The 27,174-nt window shown below is 40.6% G+C and overlaps 1 protein-coding gene and 1 long non-coding RNA gene across 7 annotated transcripts in view; one reads left to right on the plus strand and one right to left on the minus strand.

Moving 5' to 3' along the window:
• Positions 1 to 17,217, minus strand: part of LOC145541808 (uncharacterized) — a 67,964-nt gene extending 50,747 nt beyond the window's left edge. For both annotated transcript variants that reach the window (XR_014079304.1, XR_014079303.1), the window contains exon 1: positions 17,138 to 17,217. This is a non-coding gene — a long non-coding RNA (uncharacterized LOC145541808). The remainder of the gene's footprint in view (positions 1 to 17,137) is intronic.
• Positions 17,218 to 17,429: 212 nt separating this feature from the next.
• Positions 17,430 to 27,174, plus strand: part of ACTR3 (actin related protein 3) — a 47,236-nt gene continuing 37,491 nt past the window's right edge. For all 5 annotated transcript variants that reach the window (XR_014079302.1, XM_081579272.1, XM_081579269.1 and 2 more), the window contains exon 1: positions 17,430 to 17,659. Coding sequence is in view for 2 of the 5 variants with exons in the window: in XM_081579269.1 (XP_081435395.1) it covers positions 17,616 to 17,659 (44 nt within the window). In the remaining 3 variants the exon portion in view is untranslated. The remainder of the gene's footprint in view (positions 17,660 to 27,174) is intronic.

Here is a 27,174-nt window from a genome sequence, read left to right on the forward strand (position 1 = left end):
ACAAAGCCTCTACCCTCCACCTCTAGGGTTTGGAGAGACCAACAGAGGGACTGGGTTAACAGATCCCTCGAGTCATTTACCCCAGATGGTCCTAGAATGGGAATCACAGAGGAGAAGCAGTCACTGTGGGAGAAGCTCTCTGATTCAGAGAAAGAGGCAAATACCTTGGCTTCTCTTCTTCTGCCTGTGTTCCTATTTTATCTTTTTATCTTTCATTATCCTAATTCTTTTTTGGCGTGGGCAAGTAAGTCTAAGAAATGAAGTGGCAGGAATCAGCTTCCTTCCATACAGACAGAATAAGAGAATGACAAAGAATGAATGAATTTAACAGCAAGTAGGCCAATGATTAGGCTTTCCCGGTGGCACTAGTGGTAAAAACAAACAAACAAACAAAAAAAAACCCACCTGCCAATGCAGGGGACCTAAGAGATGCAGGTTTGATCCCTGGGTCAGGAAGATTCACTAGAGTATGGCATGGCAACCCACTCCAGTATTCTTGCTTGGAGAATCCCATTGACAGAGGAGCCTAATGGGCTATAATCCATAGGGTCACAAAGAGTCGGTTATGACTGAAGCAACTTAGCACACACATGCAAGCAAACGGCCAGCACATTAAGCCCTTAGTACAGTATGTTATGTTGTGCTTTGGGGTAGCAAATGGTCAAAACAGGTAAGAGAAGCCAAAATCAGAGATTGGGCAAAGCCAGTGAGGTATGACAGATACTGCATACAGATTACAGGGTTATGGGACTTCCCTTGTGGTCCAGTGGCTAAGACTCCAGGCTCCCAAATGCAGGGGGCCTGGGTTTGATATCTGGTCAGGGAACTAGATCCCACATGCCACAACCAAACTGAAAAAAAAAAAAAAAGGAATACAGAGTCATAAATAGGAGTTGAGTCAATAAAGAGAATCAGCACACACATGTCATAAATTATAAGTAGAGATGTATAAAACAGTCTCCTAGAGATCAGAGGAAACAAGAAGTCATAGATTTTCATGATAATTAGGCCATATCACGCGGATAGAACATCAACACACACAAGGTAGTAACAAGGGGTCAAATAGGCTGACAGAGAGGTACAATTCATTACCTGTATTACAACAGGGATCCATTCCAAATAATCGGTTTGAAAGATAGACATTACTGTATTTGCTTGGAAATTGCACTTTGAAATCACTGTATTAGTTTGGTTACTTGTCACTGCTTTCTCATGAGAGTAGATTAGAAAGAAAAGTTGTAACTATTTGAGTTTTCTATTGATTACAAACTCTACAATAGGATGTTCCTGTTAGGTACTCACAAGGCACTTATCTGTAGCAAGGAAGGCAAAGATAATGGGGAATAAACAAAAAAGGAATCATCCAGCCAATGGATAGAATGAAAGTTTACATATACAGTAATGTATCCATCAAATTCGTCCTACATTTTTTGTCCTTGTATTATTTCTTTTTCATGAGCTTGAGTAACGCTTTTCTTATTTATTCTGTATAGCATCATATGAGAAAAAGATACTTTAATGTGATAATGCTACTCTCCTTAAAAATAATCTCTCTGGATCCACAATGTTTATTTAGATAAAATGAAATGAAAATTGTTCCTTGTCTTTAATTAATTACATTGAATGTTCTTAAACTATTTTTTTTTTTGTTAACCAAGGTCTTTTTTGGTGGAATCTAAATTAATATTTATAGGAGATGCCTGATCCACTAATTATACAGGCATTAACAATAATTAATGTTTGGAAGAAAGCTGTGTATTTTGCATACTCTCCTTTATCATTAAAATGTACATTTTGGAAAATAATAAAGGAAGCATGTGAATTTCAGAAATACCAGTTTATATAATCACACACACACACACACACACACACACACACACAAGGGAGGCCAAAAATCTATACAGATATAATGAGGCTGCTGTAGCTATAATTATAGATATTAATAAAATTCATTCACCCAGAAATAGAGGCATCAAATATGGGCAGGCACAAGGCTAGGCTCTGAGAACATGTACATATACATAATTCCTAGCTTTAGGAAGTATATAAGCTAGAGAGAAAGTCTAAGAAGCTACTACAGAAGCTATGAGAGGTGATTGTTGGCAGGGCCCACAGGTGGCACAAAGAAGAGAGGTGTCCCTAGGCAAGGAGTCATTCACAAGTTTTCAACTTCAAGGTTTGCAAATTGGAGGCTCTGGACCTTGGACAGCCCAGTCCCAAGCTTTGGTCTCCTGTCCACGGCAAGTTCCAGCCTGGTTTCCATCCTGAGCCAACATCACACTGCTATACACACAGCCATGCCTCCTGCTCACCTCTCACTCCCAGAACTCATGGGCACCCTTTATAAACTTAATTCCACCCCCTGCCTCCCACAGACAGACACACTTTGCTTCCCACATCAAACAGATCATCTAGTGCTGATGACTACATTTCTCAGAAACATCTCTGAACATCTGCTTTTGCTACAGTGCAGGTACCTGCCATTTCTTAATTTGTTCTGTCACAAAGGTCTCCTATTGGGTCTCTCCATCTCCTGTTTTGATCTGCTCTTTTGCAACTTTCCACTGGCAAAGTGCTCTCTTTCCAAAACACGTTATTCTCTTTCCTGGTACCCTCTGATAGATCCCCACTGTCCATACACAGTGGCTCTCAGACTTGGATGTACCCCGTTATCATGTTGCTGCTGCTAAGTCGCTTCAGTCGTGGCCGACTCTGTGTGACCCCATAGACGGCAGCCCACCAGGCTCCCCCATCCCTGGGATTCTCCAGGCAAGAACACTGGAGTGGGTTGCCGTTTCCTTCTCCAATGCATGCAAGTGAAAAGTAAAAGTGAAGTCGCTCAGTCGTGTCCGACTCTTCGCGACCCGATGGACTGCAGCCTACCAGGCTCCTCATGTTAGGGAACTTCTTTTTCCAACAGATTCCTCTTGAACTAAAATTTCCAAAGTGGGGCCTTGGCAATCCGTATTTTTAACAAGCTCTTCAGGTACTGTTTACTGTCAGCCTGGTTCCAGTCAAGGGGCCAGGGTTTTGGAACTGCAAGATGAAATCCAAACTTAGCACACAGTGATTCACATGGACTCCTCCCCCGTACACACCCCATATCATGGTCATGGTTGTAACCCACTTCTGAAACTCCCAGAGTTCTTCTAAAGCCTGTGTCACTGCACACCTATTCTCTCCAGAATTACCTTCCACTCCTTTTTCATCCTGGAAAGCATTTCCTAAGCCTTCTTTAAAGCTTTCCTTGATCTCTCAGCTGAGTGAGCTAAGGGTCCGCCTTTATTTTTAAAAGCCCTGTGCAAATCTCTTCTCATAGCGTGCTTTAATTTTCACTTGTCTGTTTCTCTAACTGTACTTTGACTCCTTCAGGGGTGGGACTGCAAATTACTCATCTCTTTAATCTTAAGAGTCCAGCCTTGTTCCTGATTCATAACAGGGACATAACAAATAAATGAACAAATAGACTAACGAATGAGCAGAATTCTGGTTACACTATGGTAGAAATTGGCTGTGTATAGATCATTACTCTTTATGAACTGAATAATTATATATCTTTCAACAGAATACTATTAAGCAAAGCTAGCAGACGCTCATCAGCATTTGAAATAAAATGGAAATAAACAAATGCATATGATTGCTCTCCATGTGCAGGATTGAGGGAATCATTAAACATTTAGGTTAATGTATTGTTTGGCAGATGTCCAATGTTTTTTATTTTTCATTTGCCTTTGTGTTCATTTATGGGTTGGCAATATAAATACTGGAGAAGAAAAAGGGCAACCCACTCCAGTATTCTTGCGTGGAGAATCCCATGGACAGAGGAGCCTGGTGGGCTACAGTCCATGGAATCCAAAGAGTTGGACATGACTGAGCAACTAAACCAATATAAACACAAACATGCAATTCATCTCTTTTTTTTGCAAAGTCAAAAATATTTTTCAGTGTATTTCTATTTTTTCGGCTTTTAGTTGGTAGTATTTTTGTTTCAATGAACATACTATGAACCCCCAACCACTAAGCAAGACACTGACACTTAGTTGTATCAGTTTATAATTCAATGTAAATGCAATTTTTAATGGACTTCATTTGTTTTTTCTTGCCTTACATTCATTCTCTGGGTAATAAACACATATTTTTCCCTTTGTGACTACTCCTCCTCCACTTTCTGTACACGTGGTTCTTTTTGGTGGGACTGGTTGGGGACGGGGGACATGTGACTCAGGCTTGGCCAGTTGGGAGTCACAGTGAATAGCTTAGGGAAGACGACTGGTTCAAGGCAGCCATGAAGAGTTAGTCCTCCTTCCTTTGCCAAGACTACTGGAAAAGATGTACTCCCTGCACTGGGACTGATACACTGCTAGAACATAAGCCATTTTTGCCACTGTGTGAGTAAAGCTGCCTAAGAATGAAGCCAACATGATAATGAGCAAAGCCAAAAGAGAAAGAGAGGCAATTTCTGATGATACTTTTGAACCTTTGCATCCAGCTATGACTAAACTGTTTACTGCTTGAGATTTATACTTAGTTGAGCTCTACTCACTCTAAAGAAAAAAAATCCTTCTTATTCTTAAACTCACTTGAGTTTGCGTTCTCTCATTTACTATCATATGTGTCTTGATCATAAGACACTATATCTGATTTTATAGCATCACTGAACTTATTATACAAGAATTGTGTGGATTTTCAACAAAGCTCTTCTCTTCTATGAATCCTTAGAGATATACTTAAAGTAGAAGTAATCTACCAGTTTGTTGTCAGATCTTAAATAAATCATTTAATTCTCTGTACTTCAGCTTCCTCATTTGCTAAACTGGGGAGTTACTCAAAGTCCCTTCTGCAAAATTATTATTCTATGGAAAAAACACTGACACAATATTAGAGCATATTGAGGATCATAATTATTCAACCATAAATGCTGCCATGGCATACAGTAAGTGTCAGGGGCTGGAGTAGGGGGAGGGTAGAGAAAGAAGAAGAAAGTCCAACCAGCTTCATTTTGGATAAACCCCAAACAGTCAAATAATTTATTATGTATCACAGTATCATTATTAGCTTCTTCTGTAACTGGGAGATGAGTTCCAGAAATGTGAGAACTGTCACAGGTTGTCAGATTTACCAAAGAATGAAAATAGATGTGTCAGGGAAAAAATGCATTCGTAATTCAGTTTCTTCTCATCAAACTGGAACCAAATGCCCAGTTTTGGACTGAGAGAAGCCTAAATATTTTTCAAATATGTGCTTTGAAGAGATGGCAATGCTTGAGACAAACGTAGAAAAAAGCAATGACTATTTAAAAACCTGGGCTGCTCTAAAACCAGAAGCAGTTTTAATAAAAACCAACATAATACGTTAAACTAAATGTAATTACACAGTGGATTACATTGCAACTTCAAAGAACTCAGAATGCACTTCTTTTTATCTTTCACTTAAAAAATAATCAAGGTTCCATTTCCTGAAACATTTTTTTTCTCATGTGCATGTGTTTATATGACTTCCTATTCATCCACACCTAACAAAAATCACTGCAACATACAATGTGTTTGTGTTTTCTCTCTCAAATTTGTATTTTTAGTTTTAGGTGTTAATACATAATGATCTGCTCCTAAGACACATTGAACTTGCTCAGGCTGAATTACCCTAAAAGTTTTCTATGACTATGTTGTGATATTTGCACTGGATTTCCAGTTTGGGTAACTCTGCAATTTTCCTCCTGCCTTATTAGATTTTCTTAAATTACAAAAATTAATGTATATTCATTGTAATTAGACAGAAAATAAAGTTATACCAAAAGTTACAATGAAAAATTTAATCTTCCTTCAATCTCATCTGTTAGGTCTCCATTGCTTCATGTGCAACTTTCTATATGGTTTCTGTTTATATCACATATAAACATACACATACACAGGGCTCATCCTTCCTTCCTTTCTCCCTCCCTTACTCCTCCTTTTTTTTCCCATAGTTTTTCCAAATATTGGATCTCACTACAAATCAATGGTCACAAACTAGTGGCCCACAGTCAGGGGAAATATTTTGTTGGCAAAACATTAGGGAAATTTAACGTGAACAATCTGGATATCCATTCCTATGTGGTGATGATGTTACTGATGCTGCACAGGCTTTCCAATTTAACATGGGCCTATTCCATGTTATTCACACCTCTAATAATCCACCTTTTTACATTACTGGCCTATCACCTATAAGCATTTGAATTTATATTCTCCTGGTATTACTTAACAACTTGCTTTTTGCATTTAACATTATGTCATGGTATTATCAATTAGAATTAAATTCAGTTCCCTATAACTAAAAATGCCAAATTATAGTGGCTTAAATCCTACCGGTTTCTCTTTTTCACATGTAAAAGAAGTCTGGAAGTGTGTGGGCCACAGCTTAGATGGCACTTCAGAGTCATAAGTGACCTGAGCTCCTCCTATTTTTCCTTTCCACCTTCCTTGGGACCTGGCTTCTATCTCAAGCTCAGTTTACCATCCCTACTGGCTAAGAACTCTAGTCACTTGATCTGTGTTACAGGCAGTAGCAAGCTGGAGGGCAAAACACAGAATGGTGCTTCTCATGAATCAGCCTTCCTTAAAGGCATTTTCCAGAAGTCCAGCTCAAATACTTCCACTTAGATCTCATGAGCCATAACTTTACCACACAGCCATACCTAGCTACATAGGAGGTGGAGAAATGTCCTTGACTGGGAACACAGGCACCAGAATAAGATCCAGGTAATGCTATCAAGGAGAAAACAAAAATATCACCTCTGCTCCATATCCCTGCAGGTTAGTACAGATATATGGCCGAGACTGCCAGGGTCCCTCAAGATCCAGGTGACTCTTCTTTTAAGTTAAAAGAAATTTCAGCTTTAACCTGGTCACAGAGGTACTTGAAATGAAGGCTATATTTCTAACTCTTCAAAGTTTTAAATAATACTTCATGATCATAACCTCTCTCCCTCCATCATCAGAGCTTTTATTTTTTTAGGATTCACCAAATGCTAAGACTAACTTAAGCAAAGTTTAAGTTGGTTATTTTTTCAGCTTATTTTTAATTGGAGGATAATTGCTTTACAATGTTGTGTTGGCTTCTGCCATACAAAAATATGAATCAGCCATAAGTATATATATATATATACATATATATATCCCCTCTGGCTTGAACGTCCCTCCCACCCCCTATCCCGTCCTACTCCTCTAGGTTGTCACAGAGCACTGGGTTGAGCACCCTGTGTCATACTGGAAGTTTAAGTTTTAACAGGTACTGGTGGTTCACTTTGCAGGAGGCTATAGCAATTCATTTTCAAGAACTGACACAATGTTAGAACAACTGACATACACTGTTCAATACATGTTAATTTTTCTATATATTCTCAGCACTGGATTTTTTTTCTCTTTTTAAATGTTGTGAATAATGGGTGAAAAATGATATCTGTCATTGTTTGATTTGTGGTTCCCTTACTGTCAGCAATGAAAAGCCTCTTTGTCTATGTTAATTGTCCATTTAAATTTCTTCTGCAGGGAATTTGTGTTAAAACCCTTTGCCAAAGTTTCTGTAGGATTATTTGCCTTGTTCTTACCATTTTGACTTTGCCATACATGATATAAATATTTTTCTAATCCCATAATTTCTATAAAAAAATCTTTAGCCACTGGAAATTTATGTAACCAAATCTTTCCATCAATGGTGATGGATTTCTAATTTTACTTAAGAAAACGTCTCTTCCACTTTCAGATTATTTTCCTAAATTTTCTTCTGATTTTCTAATATACTTATATTTTTATCCTTATTATCCAACTCATCCAGTCAACTATTTGTTGACTACTTATTATGTGCCAGGTCCTCTTCAAATTCTAGTGGAGATGTTTTCCTAGTTGGTAAAGATGGACAATAATGCAATGAACTGATATAAAACATGAGGCATTTCACCATAGAATTAAAACATGGTGATGTGGTAGGGTGAGGCAGGCTATTTCAGATTGAGTGACCAAGAAAAGCTTCTCTGAGGAGATAAGATATAAACTGATCCAGGAATAACTACTGATTAGGGGAGAAGATGCAGGTGGGAATGGTCTTGGGATGTGTGAAGAGCTGGAAGGTTGATGTGGCCAATGGCTCAAGAAGAGGAGAAAAATTTGAGAGGGAGGCAGGAACCAGAAAGCGGTGGGCTTAGCAGGCCAAAGAGGAGTAAAGATTTTATCCTACATTGAGGATTTACAGTCCATATGGACTTTATTTTTATATGTAATGTGGTATGTGTGTGCTGCCAAGTCGCTTCAGTCATGTCCGACTCTGTGCGACCCCATAGACGGCAGCCCACCAGGCTCTGCCATCCCTGGGGTTCTCCAGACAAGAATACTGGAGTGGGTTGCCGTTTCCTTCTCCAGTGCGTGAATGGGAAAAGTGAAAGTAAAGTCGCTCAGTCGTGTCCGACTCTTAGCGACCCCATGGATTATAGCCTACCAGGCTCCTCCGTCCATGGGATTTTCCAGGCAAGAGTACTGGAGTGGGGTGCCATTGCCTTCTCCGGTATGTGTGTAGGGGGAGTCTAACTGTGATTTTCTTTCAAATGGAGAGTTCTATTTTAAATAAACTATTCATCATTTGCAGGTGGTGGTGGGAAATAGGGTGATATTCTACAGAATCTCACCCCATTTCAAACACTGTACAGATAATATTACTAAATGAAATATTTGTTCAATTGAAATTAAACATAGAATGAGTGTAATTTTTGTTTTGTGTTGTTTTCATTTTTTGTTTTTTGTTCTTGTTGTTGTTTTGGATTTTCGCCATGCAATGTGGCATGAAGGATCTTAATTCCCTGACCAGGGAATGAACCCATGCCCCCTGCAGTGGAATTGCTGAGTCCTAACCACTGGATCATCAGGAAAGTCCCCATGAGTATATAATGTTTTTATCTCAGGGATGTGACTGTTCAACAAATCTTTCTAGAACTACATATTAGAAACATGGTCAGAAGCAGTTTTTAAGTCATCTCAAGTTAGTACTGTTCAGTCGCTCAGTCATGTCCGACTCTTTGCGACCTCATGGACTGCAACACGCCAGGCTTCCCAGCCCATCAACAACTCCTGGAGCTTGCTCAAACTCATGTCCATTGAGTCGGTGATGCCATCCAATCATCTCATACTATGTCGTCCCCTTCTCCTCCCGCCTTCAGTCTTTCCCAGCATCAGGGTCTTTTCCAATGAGTCAGTTCTTTGCATCAGGTGGCCAAAGTATTGCAGCTTCAGCTTCAGCATCAGTCCTTCCAATGAATATTCAGGACAGATTTCCTTTACGATTGACTGGTTGGATCTCCTTGCAGTCCAAGGGACTCTCAAGAGTCTTCTCCAACACCAGAGGTCAAAGGCATCAATTCTTTGGTGTTCAGCTTTCTTTATGGTCCAGCCCACAAATCCATACATGACTACTGGAAAAACCACAGCTTTGACTAGATGGGCCCTTGTAAGCAAAGCAATGTCTCTGCTTTTTAATATGCTGTCTAGGTTGGTCACAGCTTTTCTTCCAAGGAGCAAGCATCTTTTAATTTCGAGGCTGCAGTCACCACCTGCAGTGATTTTGGAGACAAAGAAAATAGTCTCTCACTATTTCTATTGTTTCTCCATCTACCTGCCATGAAGTGATGGGACTGGATGCCATGATCTTACTTTTTTGAATGTTGGGTTTTAAGCCAGCTTTTTCACTCTCCTCTTTCATCAAGAGGCTCTTTAGTTCCTCTTCCCTTTCTGCCATAAGAGTGGTGTCATCTGCATATCTGAGGTTATTGATATTTCTTCCGGAAATCTTGATTCCAGCTTGTGCTTCATCCAGCCTGGCATTTCACATGTTATACTCTGCCACGTAAGTTCAATAAGCAGGGTGACAATATTCAGCCTTGACGCACTCATTTCCCAATTCAGAACCAGTCCATTGTTCCATGTCCGGCTCTAACTGTTGCTTCTTGACCTATATACAGATTTCTCAGGAAGCAGGTAAGGTGGTCTGGTATTCCCACCTCTTGAAGAATTTTCCACAGTTTGTTGTGATCCACACAGTCAAAGGCTTTGGCGTAGACAATAAAGCAGAAGTAGATGTTTTCTGGAACTCTCTTGCTTTTTCTATGATTCAACGGATGTTGGCAATTTGATCTCTGGTTCCTCTGCCTTTTCTAAATCCAGCTTGAACATCTGGAAGTTCCCAGTTCATGTACTGTTGAAGCACAGCTTGGAGGATTTTGAGCATTACTTTGCTAGTGTGTGAGATGAGTGCAAATTGTGCAGTAGTTTAAACACTCTTTGGCATTGCCTTTCTTTGGATTGGAATGAAAACTGACCTTTTCCAGTCCTGTGGCCACTGCTGGGTATTCCAGATTTGCTGGCATATTGAGTGCAGCACTTTCACAGCATCATCTTTTAGGATTTGAAATAGGTCAGCTGGAATTCCATCACCTCCACTAGCTTTGTTTGTAGTGATGCTTCCTAAGGCCTACCTGACTTCTCATTCCAGGATATCTGGCTCTAGGTGAGTGATCATACTATCGTGGCTATCTGGGTCATGAAGATCTTTTTTGGATAGCTATTCTGTGTATTTTTGTCACCTTTTCTTAATATCTTCTGCTTCTGTTAGGTCCTTACAGTTTCTATCCTTTATTGTGCCTATCTTTGCATGAAATGTTCCCTTGGTATCTCTAATTTTCTTGAAGAGATCTCTAGTCTTTCCCATTCTATTGTTTTCCTCTGTTTCTTTGCACTGATCACTGAGGAAGGCTTTCTTACTTCCCCTTACTATTCTTGGGAACTCTGCATTCAGAAGGGTATATCTTTCCTTTTCTTCGTTGCCTTTTGCTTCTCTTCTTTTCTCAGCTATTTGTATGGTCTCCTCAAGACAACCATTTTGCCTTTTTGCATTTCTTTTTCTTGGAGATTGTTTTGATCACCACCTCCTGTAGAATGTCACAAACCTCTGTCCATAGTTCTTCAGGCACTCTATCAAATCTAATTCCTTGAATCTATTCATCATTTCCACTGTATAATTGTAAGGGATTTGATTTAGGTCATACCCGAATGGTCTAGTGGTTCTCCCCACTTTCTTCAATCTAAGTATGAATTTTGCAATAAGGTGTTCATGATCTGAGCCACATTCAGCTCATGGTCCTGCTTTCGCTGACTGTATAGTGCTTCTCCATCTTTGGCTGCAAAGAATATAATCACTCTGATTTCGGTGTTGACCATCTGGTGATGTCCATGTGTTGAGTCATCCCTTGTGTTGTTGGAAGAGGGTGTTTGCTACGACCAGTGCATTCTCTTGGCAAACTGTTAGCCTTTGCCCTGCTTCATTTTGTACTCTAAGGCCAAACTTGCCTGTTACTCCAGGTATCTCTTGACTTCCTACTTTTGGATTCCAGTCCCCTATGTTGAAAAGGACATCTGTTTTTGGTGTTAGTTCTAGAAGGTCTTGTAGGTCTTCATAGAACCGTTCAACTTCAGCTGCTTCAGCATTACTGGGTGGGGCATAGAATTGGATTACTGTGATATTGAGTGGTTTGCCTCAGAAACGAACAGAGATCATTCTGTCATTTTTGAGATTGCATCTAAGTACTGCCTTTTGGACTCTTTTGTTGACTATGAGGGTCATTCCATTTCTTCTAAGGGATTCTTGCCCACAGTAGTAGACATAATGGTCATATGAATTAAATTCACCCATTTCAGTCCATTTTAGTTCACTGATTTCTAAAATGTCGATGTTCACTGTCTTGCCATCTCCTGTCTGACCACTTCCAATTTGCCTTGATTCATGGACCTAACATCCCTGATTCCTATGCAATATTGCTTTTTACAGCATCAGAGTTCGCTTTTATCACCAGTCACATCCACAACTAGGTGGTGTTTTTGCTTTGGCTCTGTCTCTTCATTCTTTCTGGAGTTATTTCTCCACTGATCTCCAGTAGCGTATTGGGCATCTGTCAACCTGGGGAGTTCATCTTTCAGTGCCATATGTTTTTGCCTTTTTATACTGTTCATGGGGTTCTCAAAGCAAGAATACTAAAGTGGTTTGTCATTTCCTTCTCCAGTAGACCATGTTTTGTCAGAACTCTCCAGCATGACCTGTCTGTCTTGGGTGGCCCTACAGAGCGTGGCTCATAGTTTCATTGAGGTAGACAAGGCTGTGGCCCATGTGATCACTTTGGTTAGTTTTCTGTGATTGTGGTTTTCATTCTGTCTGCCCTCTGATGGATAAAGATAAGAGGCTTATGGATGCTTCCCGATGGGAGAGACTGACTGTGGGGGAAACTGGGTCTTGTTTACTGGGCAGGGGCGTGCTCAGTAAATCTTGAATCTAATTTTCTGTTGATTGGTGGGGCTGTGTTCCCTCTCTTTTTTTGACCTGAGGCCAAACTGTTGACCCATGCCTCCACTGAGACTCTTGGACACTCAAAGGCAAGCCTGTCTCAGTCTCTTGTGGCGACACTGCTCCTTTCTCCTGGTGCACACTAGGTCTTGTTCATGCCCTCCAAGAGTCTGTTTCCCCAGTCCTGTGGGAAGTTCTGTACTCAAATCCCACTGCCCTCCAAAGTCAAATTCCCTTTGTCTTCTCCTTCCCTTTGGCCAATCCCAGGTTATAAATCTGTTTTGGGTCCTAGAACTTTCTTAAGTGTGACAATTTCTTTGGTATAATTGTTCTGCAGTTTGTGGGTTGTCTGCTCAGTGGCTCTATGGTGGGGCTAATGGTGACCTTCTCCAAGAGGGCTTATGCCACATGCTGCCTGACCCAGGTCTGCAGCAGCCAGAGCTCCTGTCCTGTGGCAGGCCACTGCTGACCTGTGCCTTCATGTGAGACATGCAAACACTCAAGGGCCAAGATTTGCCACCAATGAAGATATTTAAAGGAATGTGCAACAGGCTCTGAAGGCAAGTCTGAAGGAAACCTTCTAAAAAGATTTTGCATGATGGTAGTGTTAAAAGGGTTAGCAGACAGGCCCCAAGATAACTTCTGTGAAAAGAGGGACAAACTTTAAAACTGTAGGTCTGTATAAGTAATAAGTAAAATAGTCATTACTTTACTTTATAATTCAAGCATATTCCTTTTGATCTTTTCATATAGTTGTTTTATAATTTGCAACATGCTTTTTAAAAATTTATGCTTTACAACAACTCTGTGAGTTAGATATTCCTACCATTTTTAAAGATGAATAAACATTAATATAAGAAGCTGATATTCAAGTCTCTTGATATCAAGGTCAGTGCTCTCTTTATACACTAAGCTATCTAAGGTCACACAACTTGAGAAATGAGAAGCCACAGTTCATAGCCATCATCCACTATGACTACTAGGCTGCATGGACATCTTGACCATTTATCTATCTGCCTTAATCAATCTATAGATTTGATTGGTCTGACAACTTGCAAATAGTCACCTGTGCAACAAGTACCCAAGTTAATTTAAAAAAAAAAATACTACTGCTTCCCACTTTAAAATAATGGAAATGGAGTGCTGTGAATTTCTTGGACATTTTAAGATTCAGAGACATTTGCTAAATTGATGTTAAAGAATAGGAATGACCTAGGGAATCTCATGGTAACCTGTAACCAGTATAGCAGTCAAAATTAAACAATGCTTGCGGCATTATAACTCAAGAGTCCTGAAAAGGGGTCAGAACCGGGTTTTGGTCTGGACCCTGTTCCCTAGTTTCTCTAAGATATAGGGAAAATCATTTAAACTCTCTGGGCTTCTGTATCACTTAGGGCTCTTAAATTTATGCAATGGAAACTGATTGCTGCTAACTTAGGCAACAGGGGGTTTATTGGAAGGATACTGTTAAGATGGACAGATGCTTAAAGGCTAGGAACTGGGTTTGGAAACTGAAAAGAACAAAGCACCTGGTTGACCTGAACTAAAAGGAAAACCAGGGTATTAATAGGCAGCAGTGAATTTAGGGCAGTCAAATCCCACCCACCCACCACTGCTTTCCTTTTCATATCTATCAAGGATCATCCCCAAGAGGCCTTCCAGCTCTGACATCCTCTGCTTCTCAGTATTTGGAGAAGGGTAAGCAGGAAGAGGAGTGCATATGCAAACAGGGTGGTCAGAAATGCTTTGGCCGGATATGCCTCAGAAGGTTCTGCATAGCTGAAGAAGGCTGAGCCACCACAGCAGTACAGACGCTGACCAATGTGGGATGCAGCAAGCAGGAAGTGGAAAGGGTCTTACGCAGGCAAAGCGTTTGGGTAGGCAAGTTATGAGGAACCTCCACAAATGACACTTTTCACAAGTGCTGGAAACTGAAACACTTCTAATAAGTCACTGCCTTTACAAACGAGGGACGGGTCTTGACTCTGTGAAAGAGACTGCAGGTTTCCTCATGTCTATGGAATGAGATACAGTAACTACCATGAAGTTCATATTTGAATGTAATACACCAGTAAACATTAAACAGTCTCTTGAATCAAACATTGAAAACGGGTAGCCCATGGGTCAGATATGGTCTTCAAAAAATTAGTTACCAACAGATAAAAATACAGGTATTTCCAACCTTTCTTGAAAACAAAGGAGGTTTTGGCAACACAAGGCCTACATTCTTACATAGCAACAGTTTTCTACTGTCTTCTGTGGGCTCTCCATGTTGCCATACCCTCCTCATAGCTCTCTTCACTTAAAAGGCTGCCTGCTTGGACCATGGGAGCATTCTAATTTCTGAACACTGATGTAATTACTTCCATGACAACGCACCCAAGGCCAGCATTTTGGACAGCCATTTTGAGGATCTATCGCTGCGGGCTTCCCTGAGCAGGAGAACTTCCCTGAGTTCAAGTTCCAAACCTCTGTTCTTGAGACCCCTTTGGTAAGATCCCTTTAGTCCAGACATACTACCTGTCATACCAGAAACAATCATTTGCTCTACCCCAACCAAACCACATCTCTGTCTTCTGTCAGGGCCAATCTTCAGGCATCTGCTCTCCCCCTAAACATTAAATACTTGCTGGTGGAAAAGGCAGCAAAGAATCCTCATATACCATCTTCTATGCATAGTGAAAAAACAAAAGGCACCTGAACAAAGAAGCACTTGTTTGACTTCTTGGAAGACAATCTCTGAGGAAAGATGTCCCTGAGGATTATTTATTTGTTTGTTTATTTCATATGAGTAGCTGTGGAAGTGCTGGGCGCCAGTGGATGGTAATGATGATGACGCCTCTTAGGAAGTCTCCTTTGTACACATCCAATCCCATCTAGATGCTACTCCTCACATTTTCTATTTCTTAATGCCAACATCATATATGCTATATAAGCATTCACTTCACTCTTAACTTTGTAGAATCCATTCCTTACAAAGCAGGCAGAATATTTCCTTAAGTCTCTGATGGATTCCAAGTTGCTTTTAGGCTAAACTTTATGATGCTTTAAGAAGTCTACAAATTCTCACATCATTTGATTCTTCCTTATCTCAGGCTTTACCTCCCATTCTGTCTTCTTCCCTGGCTCATTTCACTTTTGAACACTTGGACCTTCTTTAAATTTGTGGAAGAAAAAAAGCTCATTCTCACCTCAGGGCCTTGACTCTTGCTGTTCTCACTTCCTGGAGGGCTCCCCTTCTTCCTCACTCTCGCCCCTATCTCCTACCATCTTCCAGCCCTCAGTATTTAAATGTTTCCCTGATAGCTCAGTTGGTAAAGAATCTGCCTGCAATGCAGGAGACCCCAGTTCCATTCCTGGGTCAGGAAGATCCACTGGAGAAGGGATAGGCTACCCATTCCAGTATTCTTGGGCTTCTCTCCTGACTCAGCTGGTAAAAGAATACACCCGCAGCGTGGAAGACCTGGGTTCACTCCCTGCATTGGGAAGATACCCTGGAGAAGGGAAAGGCTACCGCCTCCAGTATCCTGGCCTAGAGAATTCCATGAACTGTATAGTCTATGGGGTCACAAAGAGTCGGACACACGAGAGCGACTTTCACTTTTGTCAGAGAATCCTCTCCTACCTTTTGCTTCCCATTCACTCACCCCTCCTCCTCATTTCTCAGAGCCCTGCTTTATAATTTCTATTGCTCTTAATACAATTTGTATGTTTCTCCACTAAACTGTAAACTCTGCAGCGCAGAGAACTTATCCATCTTGTGCCTACTGAATATTAACGGTCAGCATAGTCCCTGCCTTAATAGAATGGGTGAGCAATTCTTATTTGCCAAATGAATGAAAAGCTTAAATTCCATTGCCCAGGCTGGTCTAACACCGCTCTATGTGATCTTCTGGAGTAATCAGACATCCTTTCTTAGGAAAAATATTTTTATTTCAGTCACCTATAAGTGAATCCACATGGTTTATAAGATAAACCAGAAGAGAAAAAAGCTATTAACATTATAGGTTTCCCAGGTTGGGGGGGGGGGTCCCAGACCAACACCTAGGAACTGGGTAGAAATGCAAATTACCAGGCTCCATTCCAGACCACCTAATCAGAGAACTCAGGGGGTGTGGTCCAGCATTCTGTGCTTTAACAAGCCTTCCACGGAATTCTGATGCACACTTTGAGAAGTTTAAATGCCATTGTTCTAGGCTTTCTAGTTTTTAATTAAAAATTTTGGTCCTTAATCCTTGGTTTCATCCTGCAAGTAGAATAGTACAATCTTAAACTACTCCGGAGAGTACTTTTTTCTCCTCATTCTAAGCCACCAAAGGCTTATTTGTGTAAGGTCTTTACCTGTATATTCCTGTGAGGTGTGCCTTCCTCGTAGGCACAGGCCTGCCCTCCAGATGGCCTACAATCTAACCCTTGTGGTAACACTTGTAACATGCCACGTTGTAACAACGCACAAGTGTAACTGAAGAAAAAAAAAACACACAACAGTACCAAGGCAGAGGACCCACGGCGCAGCCTTTGTTCCTCTCTCCTCCAACTGCTCACCCTTCGTCTGAGATCGCTCTTTTCCAACCAGAAAAGGAGCCGCTCAAGTTATAAAAACGGATGGGTGCCGCTGACAAGGTTTTCAATTAGGCCGTTTTCCCCGGAGCACCGGAGTAATAGTTGTGGCTGTGGAATGCGGTTCCAACGTTTCCTCAACCTAGCACAGAAATAACTGAAACTAAAAAGCCCTTCCAGCTTCAGAAGGAGAATTGGAGGCTCGGGCAGACCTCCCCGCCCCTACCTGGAGAACACCCGAAGTGGACTACTTCACCTTCGGAATGGGAGCGGCAGCAGTCAGCGCACCTCACTGCGCATGCTCTCTAGCCCCGCCCACTCGGAGCCGGAAGGGGGAGCGCTCGAGGCCTAGGCCTGGCCTGGCCGGGGCGTCGGCACCGGCGGCCATCTTGGCTTCCCGGGGAAAGGCGGTGTGAGGGGAAGAAGTTGTAGGGTGGGGGCAGGAGTGAGGAGGAGGGGAGAGAGAGGGGGAGGAGGCCGCGGCGGGGCAGGGCGGGGACTGCCTGCCTGCCCGGGTTGCGGAAGTGGTAGCCGCTGACCGAGCCTGCTGCTCTCGCTACTGCCTCGGCTTCCCGGCTCCCCCCCAGACGGAGAGGGTGGCCCGGCCGTGGATGGTCAGATAGCTTCTACCTCCCGCCGCCCATCCCTGGCCCCAACCGGCACGGAGCAGACGGCGGCAGCAGCAGCAGCAGGCGAGGAGGAAGATGGCGGGACGGCTGCCGGCCTGTGTGGTGGACTGTGGCACGGGGTAAGGGGGCTGATGGGCGGGGGTGGGGAAACTGAGGCGGAGGCAGGAAAATGGCGGGGCCGGGAGGAGGCCGGGAGATGAATGGAGCGGCAAGGTGCCGCCGCCGGCTGTGTCAGCCGGGGCCGCGCCGGGTGGCGAGGGGTGGGGCCCGCAGTGAGGGCCTCCCTCATCCCCCGCGCTTCACCCTCTGAGAGCCGGGCGGGGGCGCGGGGCCAGAACCCCCCCAGGAGTGGCTTCCTCCGCGCGACCCCTCCCGGCCCTTCTCCCACCGCGGTGGGCAGCGCCGCCCGAGGGGCTGCGGGGACGGTCGCCTCCCCGGGGCCCGCGGTCGCGTGGGGGTGGTCGTCGAGCCCCGCGCAGCTGACCCTTCTTTGCCCCGGTGCCCCTTCCTGCCCATGGGTTTGGAGACTGAGGGGAATGGAGCGCGGGGACTGGCCGGGCAAAGGAGCGAGAAAAGAGAAGCGCTCCTTGTAGGTTTTGCAAGATTGCTGTGACAACATTCTACCCGGGGTGTGGGTGGGGAAAGGGAAGAATCGGACCCTGAAAATGGGAACCTAGATCGGGGCTTTCATTGGACCACCCACCTCCTCTTCCTTTTCGACTCCCGGTCTTTTCCATCTCCCACTACGTTCCTACCGGCCAACCAAGTCACATTTTAATTTGAGAGAAAGATGTCATGTGTTACTTCTCTTGCCTCAAAAAAGTCCCCCAGTGAGCAAGCGCGCTGCAACTTCCTTAGTTTTGTCAAAGCCGCTTCCTGCTTTCAGTCTTTTATACCCTTATAAGGTAGTTTTTCGTTTCCAACCTGAACACATCTTATTAGAACTTTCAAAATCAAGCAGTTTTCAAATAGGCTGAGTTGCTGGTGCTAGGTATGGATTTCTGTGAACTTAAAAAATATATTTGCGTTGCACGGAGAGGGAGGAAGGGAAGCACCCAGGAAAATTAAGTTGTATACGTTCATTCTGTGACCATGTCTTAAGGAGAGAAGGAAGGTAATAGAGTTGTAAAGGGAGGTACTTGCTTTTCAAGGAGTTGTTTATTATAGATCTTCAGTGTAGTTTACTAAAGTATAGAGTGGTGTGGAAGTGGTCGTACCTTTTGTATTAATAGGCGTTTTAGAGAGTTATAGCACACTTTATACTAACGTAGAAAATATTGCCTATGTTTTAATGCAGAGTGACTGCTTTATGTTTCAATATTGGAAGTGTTTTCTTTTGTGCTTGTGAATGCCGTGCTGATATATGAGTACTTCTCCAGTTCCCCAAATTTTGAAGGGGGTTATGAGAAGTAGATTGTCAGCCTTCCCCTTCCCTTTTTACTCTTGAGCAAACTATTGTTACTTAAAGGATGGTATACTCCTCACTTAATTTTGTCTGTGTGAAATTTCTCTGTAATCCTCATGATCATACCTTTATGAAAGTGTGGCAGTTTCTAAAATCCCAGCCGTGCAGAAGGAAACAACCGATTTATTAATATAATAATAAACCGGTGTCGTTTAGCCATGAAACTTCTATGTAGCTTTTTGATGGACGGCTGATTAAAGTTATTTTTCTTAATCCAGTTTTATTTCCTTGAACCAATATGTTTTTTTGTCGCCTTCCTTCTTAGTCCAGTTGGTGAGTAGTTTTATGTTGGGGTCAGTTTTAAAATTAGATTTGGCGGCTTGACTGAGAGAATTTTCAGGTATGTTTTGTTACAGTGAAAAATATTGCTACACAGTTAATATTCTATGCTTTAGTAATTATTGCCCTGTCAATAAAATTAGTGTAGATAATTGTTGCCCTAATAAATAGCATGGTAATATCTTAAGGTGTTAACTTTTTCTCATTTAATTTTTTCCCTTTTGAAATACAATTTTGGTTATGTTTGAATTAGTATGCTGGGTATTTCATTGAGGTTAACTATCCTTAAGTGACCTCTTTCTGATAGGGCAGCCTGAATTTAAAAAACAGACTGAGTGACCAGGAGGTGTGGGGGATAGGGGTTCAATCTATACTTAGGATGCTGCCCATGCTTACTTGTTGAGTTGTGTCCGACTCTTTGCGACCCCGTGGACTGTAGCCTGCCAGGATCCTCTGTCCATGGAATTTTCCAGGCAAAAATACTGGAGTGAGTTGCTATTTTCTACTCCAGGGGATCTTCCCCACTCAGGGATCGAACCTGTGTCTCCTGCATTGGCAGACAGATTCTTCACCACTAAGTCACCTGGGAAGCCCCTTATACTTAGGATATTTTTGCTTTAATGATCAGTTATTGACTATATTACTACATTAGTTTTATCTCATAGGGAGAGGTTGTTAGCTGGACAGTCATGATTTAAATGAAACTGATTACGAGTTCTTCTTACTTTCTTTTACCATCTGTCACTGTCTGAAATTCCACCTTTAGAGATCCATTTATTTGTTTATTTTTAATTTGATTGCCCATGCGGAATGTGAGATCTTAGTTCCCTGAGCAGCGATTGAACTCTGCCCCCTGCATTGGAAACTCAGAGTGTTAACCACCAGGGAAGTTCCAGATACACACTTATTGTGGTTTTCAGAAGGCATTTTGGTCTTTCTTGTTGCCTATTAATACAAATCCTGTAAAGTTACACCGTCAACTTTAATAGCATATAGAAGATAGCTGATTGAAATTGGACCTTTGATAAACATCTGTAAATAAGCCCTTAATAGAGAGTTTTATGTTCCATAGTACTGTAGTTTTCCAGATGCAAATTATACACCTACAATGTGTGTGTTCTTTTGTACTTTAGAGAATGCATTCATCAACCACAACTACCATTTACGTAAGTGAAAAATTATAACAAGTTCAGATGCTCATTGCATTTCATTATATAAGATAAGCAAAAGGTAATGAAAAGAATGGCCGTCTATGAAATTTGGTGGGCTTAGGTAAGACAAGCCGTAAAAGTTAGGAAACAATGAAGTTTAATCCCCAAATTTAGAGATCCTCCAGTGACCCTTTATTTCAGCATAAGATGAAGAATCACCTAAGCACAGATCATAAAAGAAAGTAACTCCTTTTGAAAAGAATTTAGAAAAAAATACTTCTTTCATATTGATACCATGTCTACATACTTTTGGGTGGAATCTGTATTGGAATAGTAATGTAAAATAAAATTTGGGGACAAATTATTATGGATAGAGTGGGTTGCTTAAGAACTAAGGTGCGGACTCAAATGGGCTACCAGTGGTGAGGAAAACTTTTTTTTTAAGCATTTAAAAAATATTGTAATACTTGTACATTTAAGATTATCCTAAGTTATCTTTTGCATATTTTCCCCCAGAATTCTTCAACATTCAAGCCATATAAAGGAACTCCTTACATGCTTTTATTTTGTTATAGCTTGTTTGCAGAGCTGTGCATTGTGAAATTTTTCTCCCCTTTAATGTCTTTCCTTTTTTTTCCTAATAAATACTGTATTGGTAAATTATTTCCATTAGCAGAGTTGTTATAGTTTTACTGTACATATATCCAAGAGCTCTTGGATATATTTGGATCTAGAATCAATTAAGCAGTTTTCCTAGTTGAATTAAACTTCTTGGCAATCTTGAAATGTAAGCATAAGTATTTTGTTGGAGTTGGTGGATGAGGAGCTTATATTCATCTTGTAGTCACATTCTAGCTATTAGTACAGATAGGGTGCTCATGTTTGAGAGCAGTGAGGAAGAGCTGAGTGAGTGGGAGAAAATATAATTGGGAAGTCCATGTTTCTTACATAAATTCTGTATGTAGTATGTAATAATAATGCTATTTTTCCAGTTGTCTTGAAGGGCAGAAACAGTCACAGTATCTAGTTGTTACCAAAACATTCGTTAAAATTCTTACTACTTCATGGGTCTTGTTTTGCATGCTGTTTGCAGTAAATATAACAGACATGCTTCTATTGAAAAGTCAGATTCTTACTTGGTCTTGTCTAAAATCTCTCCTTTCCTTTCCTTCCAGTGTTCTTCTGCCTGCCAATTTTTTGTTGGAATATTGACTTTGGATTGGGTATATGTTGTATCTAATGAACTTTTCAGCTTTATTGTAAAAGAGTTTGGAAATTTTACTTTTAAGCACAGAAGGGAAAGCTCCATTAGTGGAGAATCTGTTGCTCAGGCTTTTTACTTAACTTATTTAATCTCGTGACAGCTATTTTTACCTCATCTTACAAGTGAGACAATAGGATAGAGAATTTATTTTTTTGATATTGTGTAGTTAAGTGTGAGAGTTGCTATTTGTATTTAAGTTTATTTTATTAATTTTTATTTTTTTTTTGTATTTAAGCCCCATGTTCTTTCTGTTAACACTGTGTGGACTCCTCTTAGGAACTATGCACATTGATTATTTGTATTAGTAAAGTTAACTCTATCCTTGCTTAAAGTAATCTTATTTAAAAAATCCTAGCCTTACTAATTAAAGAAACCTTTCTGTGCAAGTCTGACTTACTTTTAGATTTTTTTTTTTCTGGATATGTGAATTCACCGACTTATTTTTTTTGTCACTTTGTTTTAGAAATGATTAAATTTAATCTCCAGAAAAAATTTACTCTCCAGGTTTTGTTTATCAGGAAATACTAACAGCTAACATTTACCAAGAATTATGTGTCAAGTGCTGTGCTAAATGTTCTGTGTTATCTCATTTACTTTTTATATTGGCTTGAGAAGTATTGCCTCCATTTTTAGACTGGAAAATGTAGGTTTAGAGAAGTTAAACTATTTGACTCAAGGTATTGTAGCAAATACCTGTGTTAGAGACACTGTACTATGTAAGTCTCCTTACATAGAGGATGAGCTTTTGACAATTTTGAATCATTTAGATATTTTTTAAAAGAGAAATATGTGTTGTTAAAGAGGCAGAAAGCAATGTAACTTAAAGGTTACTTGCACAGGTGGAAAAAGTGGTGTTGTCATATCAAGGCTAACTATAGACTTAGTAAGGGGCTTTCCTGGTGGCTCAGTGGTAAACAATCTGCTTGCAGTGCAGGAGACCCGGGTTCAGTATTCTTCCCGGGAGGATCCTATGGATGAGGAGCATGGTGGTCTACAGTCCATAGGGTCCCAAAGATCTGACATGACTGAGCCACTAACACTTAAATACTTAGCAGGTCAGAAACTCTTGGAATTATAATGAAAATGTTTAGTACAATCAGCTCTCAAGAATCTTAATGAGACAAGAGTGAAAAATCATTAAAAAGAAATTAGCGGAGCTTAGCTGGTGGTCCAGTGGTTAAGAATCTGCCTTCCAGTGCAGAGCATTTGGGTTTTTAACCCTTGTTGGGGAACTAAGATCCCACCTGCCTCGAGGCAACTGCTGAGCCCTTGTGCCATAGTTAAGACCTGACAGCCATAAGTAAATAAATATTTTTTAAAAAAGGAATTTAGAGGATGTATAAGACTGCACTTAATCAAATGTTAAGATATTCCCTTTTCTGGCAGTAGTAATTCCTGTCCTATAGGTTAGTAAGGAAATAAAGATTATTGTGGTCAGGATGAGTCGAGGAACTTGTAGTGAAGATAGGATGTAAATTCTTTAAGGATTTGGATTGAGGCAGGGGAAGGAAAAGCATATATAGTGGAGAGGGCGGAGAGCTGTTTGTGTTTAGTTCTCTTAGCATATGTTGCACCACTTCCCCTACCTTATGAATTGAAGTCTGTAATAACAGTGCAGATCTAGATTATGTAATGTGAAAAGGTACTAACATTTATTGAGCTCTTCTTGTGTACCAGGTGTTCATTATATGGCAGGAAAGCTTTGATCAAAATAATTTTACTTGATAGGGCATAATAATCTAGTACACAGGTGAGTGAATGTTGAAAATAGAGTTATTAGAATATTTCTGGAATGGAATTTAGTTGGATCAGGTATAGAGGAGATGTTTGGGGTGAACTTACTGGACTTGCTGCATAGTAGGAACCTGAATCATTGTTGAATGAATGAATGAATGAATAAATGAGTGAATGAGCAATAATTAGGGATATAGTTTTTAAAAAAATGCATCAGAAACACCTTTTGCCCAGTGGTTCAGAATCTTATGGGTTGGGCCTAGGACCATTTATTTAAATAGGCTCCCTGTGTGATTTTTAAGCACCCCTCTCAGTACCTGCTTTGCAGGAATTCTGAAATAGGGTGTTGGCAGTGGGAATGGAGAAGAGATCAATTTGAGAAAAGTTGCTGCTTTTGTTTGTATCTTTCTTTTGGCAGTTATATTGTTTTGTATGTTTTATTTATGGTTAGCAAGGGCTTTGTAGTCAGAGCTATTTTTGAGTTCAAGCTCTACCATTTTCTAGCTGTACCCTTCAGATTCTACAGATACTGTTTTTGTCACTTGGAGGTCATAGTGTCTTATGGGGTTTTTGTTTTTTTGAGATAATGCATGAAGATGGTTCAACCTAGTGCTTGGCGTATAGTAAGAGTTCAGTACATTGTAATCATTACAGTTATCAGTTAGTTCTCTTATTTTATTGAATTGAAAAGTTCTTAAGAAAAGGAACACATTGTCTTATGCTTCTTATTTCCTGTAGGCTTTGTCTACTGTAGTTTTTTTTCTCAGTCCCAATATTTTTGTTGATTTGAAAGATGGAAGTATAGTTAGGGCTTGTCAGTTGTTTTTAGTGTATTGTAAATAGGAATCAATGAAGATTCCAGATTATGAGTTTTGAGTGGAGGTGGTTTTAAGAAGCTGAGTAAGGTTGAAATTTGGATTTGTGAGCCATAATTGGAAATGTTTCTAAGAGAAGTTAGAGATATAGGAACTTAAGGAATGAAGATGGGGATTTGGCAGTCACCATTATAACTTTTATTTATTTATTTTTTTCATTATAACTTTTAAATTGAAGCTAATAAGATGACGATTTAAAGAGAGAACAGAAAGGTTGAATATTTATCTTCTTTTTTAAAAAAAATCTTGGATGTGTGGTCTGGCTTCTTGAACGTCACAAAAAGAATAAGAGCACTCTGTCGCTTGACATGGTGAGTGATCTCATCCCACTTCTTAAGAGGCAAAGGACTTACAAGAGTTTAGCTCAAGGTAGGCTAAATTTTCCTCCACAGTGTTTTTCCTAGTCCAGAATGCTCTAGTCTGGGATGGTTAAAATGTTTCTTTAGGCAATATATTTTCTGAAACAAAATTCCCTTGTAATAAAAGCATTGGAATGCTCACCTGCAGTTCTTTTGGAACTTGTAGCCTCTTTTATGATACTGTGGTTTATAGTAGCCACTAACATAGAGGTAAGAGCAAAGCAGTTGAGTAATAATAGGATTACATTAACATGCTTTGTAGCTTACCAAGAACTTAATAATTCATGAATTATTAAGGAATGGTGCAAGATAGGGTGATGTTATTGGATTAATGTTTTAAATTTGGTTCTTAAGTATGGTACCGATTAATACTATTTTGTGTGTTGCTTGTTTTATGTCTTTGTGCTTGGTCACTCAGTTGTGTCTGACTCTGCAGCCCCATGGGCTGTAGCCCGCCAGGCTCCTCTGTCCACGGAATTTTCCAGGCAAGAATGCTGGAGCAGGTTGCCATTTCCTCCTCCAGGGGATCTTCCCGACATAGGGATTGAACCTGCATCTGTTGTGGCTCCTGCATTGGCAGACAGATTCTTTGCCACTAGCACCACCAAAAAAGCGCTTTATGTGTGCCTTTATATCATAAAATATATAAAAGGTGCCTGCATAACTGATTAATACCAGTGAAGAAAGACAAATAGTATCTTAATTTTTTTCAAAGGACAAAATTTTATAGAATTTTAATAATTTTCTTTTAAAAGCTTTCCAAACTGTTCATTTAAACACAAGTCGTTCTTATATATTCTTTGCAACCAGGAAGGAACAGCCTTGAATATATATGGTCACATATATTCTTTTTCACTCCTACTCCTTCTCTCCTTCCTACCTATAAGCCGTACCCTAAAGAATATTTTCTTCATTTGTTCTAGTGCTGAGCGTTTTATCTTTAAACATTCTCCTTGAAGGCTTCTTGCCCTTTGTGAAAATGCGATACTTTTGAGAAGGATGTCTTTAACACTTTTTCGGTTATAGTAATTAGTGTGAATGAAGGGTTGCTAGAAGGAGGGCATGTCTTCAAAAGGGGAACTAGGATGCAAAATACCTTATAGTTTAGAGTTGGTTTGGAAGCTGTATAAAAATATAAACTATGTTTTTAATATTGGTCTATGATAAAACAGTTTTAGAGTTCAATATAATTAAATACAGTGCACTTTTTCTTCTGCTATAAGCATTTAAAAAGTTAGGTTACTTTGAGTCAATAAAAATAGTATTTAATGTGTATTTGTAACACTTCAGTTACACTTTAGTAATTAAGAAAAGTGCCTAATTACTCACACAGAATTTTGGAGCTGAAAAAGACTTTAAAAAATAATTTAATCCACTCTTTATTTACAAATTAAACAGAGGTCCAGAGTTGAGAAATGTCTTTCAAGGCCCTTGTAAAGGTTTTATTTCTGAGATAATTTTTTATAACAGTTTCAGAAACCTTGCTAAATGGGTTGCTGCTGCTGCTGCTAAGTCGCTTCAATCGTGTCCGACTCTGTGCGACCCTATAGACGGCAGCCCACCAGGCTCCTCCGTCCCTGGGATTCTCCAGGCAAGAATACTGGAGTGGGTTGCAGTTTCCTTCTCCAGTGCGTGAAAGGGAAAAGTGAAAGTGAAGTCGCTCAGTCGTCCGACTCTTAGCGACCCCATGGGCTGTAGCCTACCAGGCTCCTCCGTCCATGGGATTTTCCAGGCAAGAGTACTGGAGTGGGGTGCCATTGCCTTCTGTGTGCTAAATGGGTACTATATATAATTATCTTTTTAAGGATGAGGAATGGGAGGTATGGTGAGCTTAAGTAACTTGCTCAGTTAAGTAGTAGTCTGGAATTTGAACCCTGTGGCAGTTTGACTCCAGGGCCCACTGCTGTACTACCCTAACTTGGGATATATTCAACAGGGATAGTTAAATTGTTAACCCAGTTTTTTGAAAAGTGTTCAGAGTTTAAGCTACATATTTAGAAAAGTAAATTTCTACTTTTATTTCTTTATTAAAAAAAATTAAAGTATACTATTTATTTATTTATGGTTTCACTGGATCATCGTTGTTACTTGTGAACTTTCCTAGTTGCGGCGGGTGGGGCTACTCCATTGCGGGCTTCTCATTGCAGCTTCTCTTGTTGCAGAGCACAGGCTCTAGGCACATGCACTTCACCAGTTGGTGCTGGCATGCTCTAGAACACAGGCTCAGTAGTTGTGGTGCACGGACTTAAGTTGCCTGCGGCATGTGGAATCCTGGACCAGGGATCTAAGTGGTGTCCCCTGCATTGGCAGGTGGACTCCTATCCACTGTACAACCAGGGAAGTCCTAAATTTCTACTTTAGAACTGCATTTTTTGATGAGGGAGGCAGGACTGTACTGGGTCTTCCTTGCAGGGCACAGGCTTACCCTAGTTACGGCCCAAGTCTAGTTGCAGTGTACAGGCAGAGTTGCCCTCTGCATTTGGGGTCTTAATTCCCTTATCAGAGAT

The sequence above is a fragment of the Giraffa tippelskirchi genome, chromosome 3 (genome assembly GCF_054371585.1).
Source record: "Giraffa tippelskirchi isolate mGirTip1 chromosome 3, T2T-mGirTip1v1.2.pri, whole genome shotgun sequence".
Classification (NCBI taxonomy): Eukaryota; Metazoa; Chordata; class Mammalia; order Artiodactyla; family Giraffidae; genus Giraffa; species Giraffa tippelskirchi.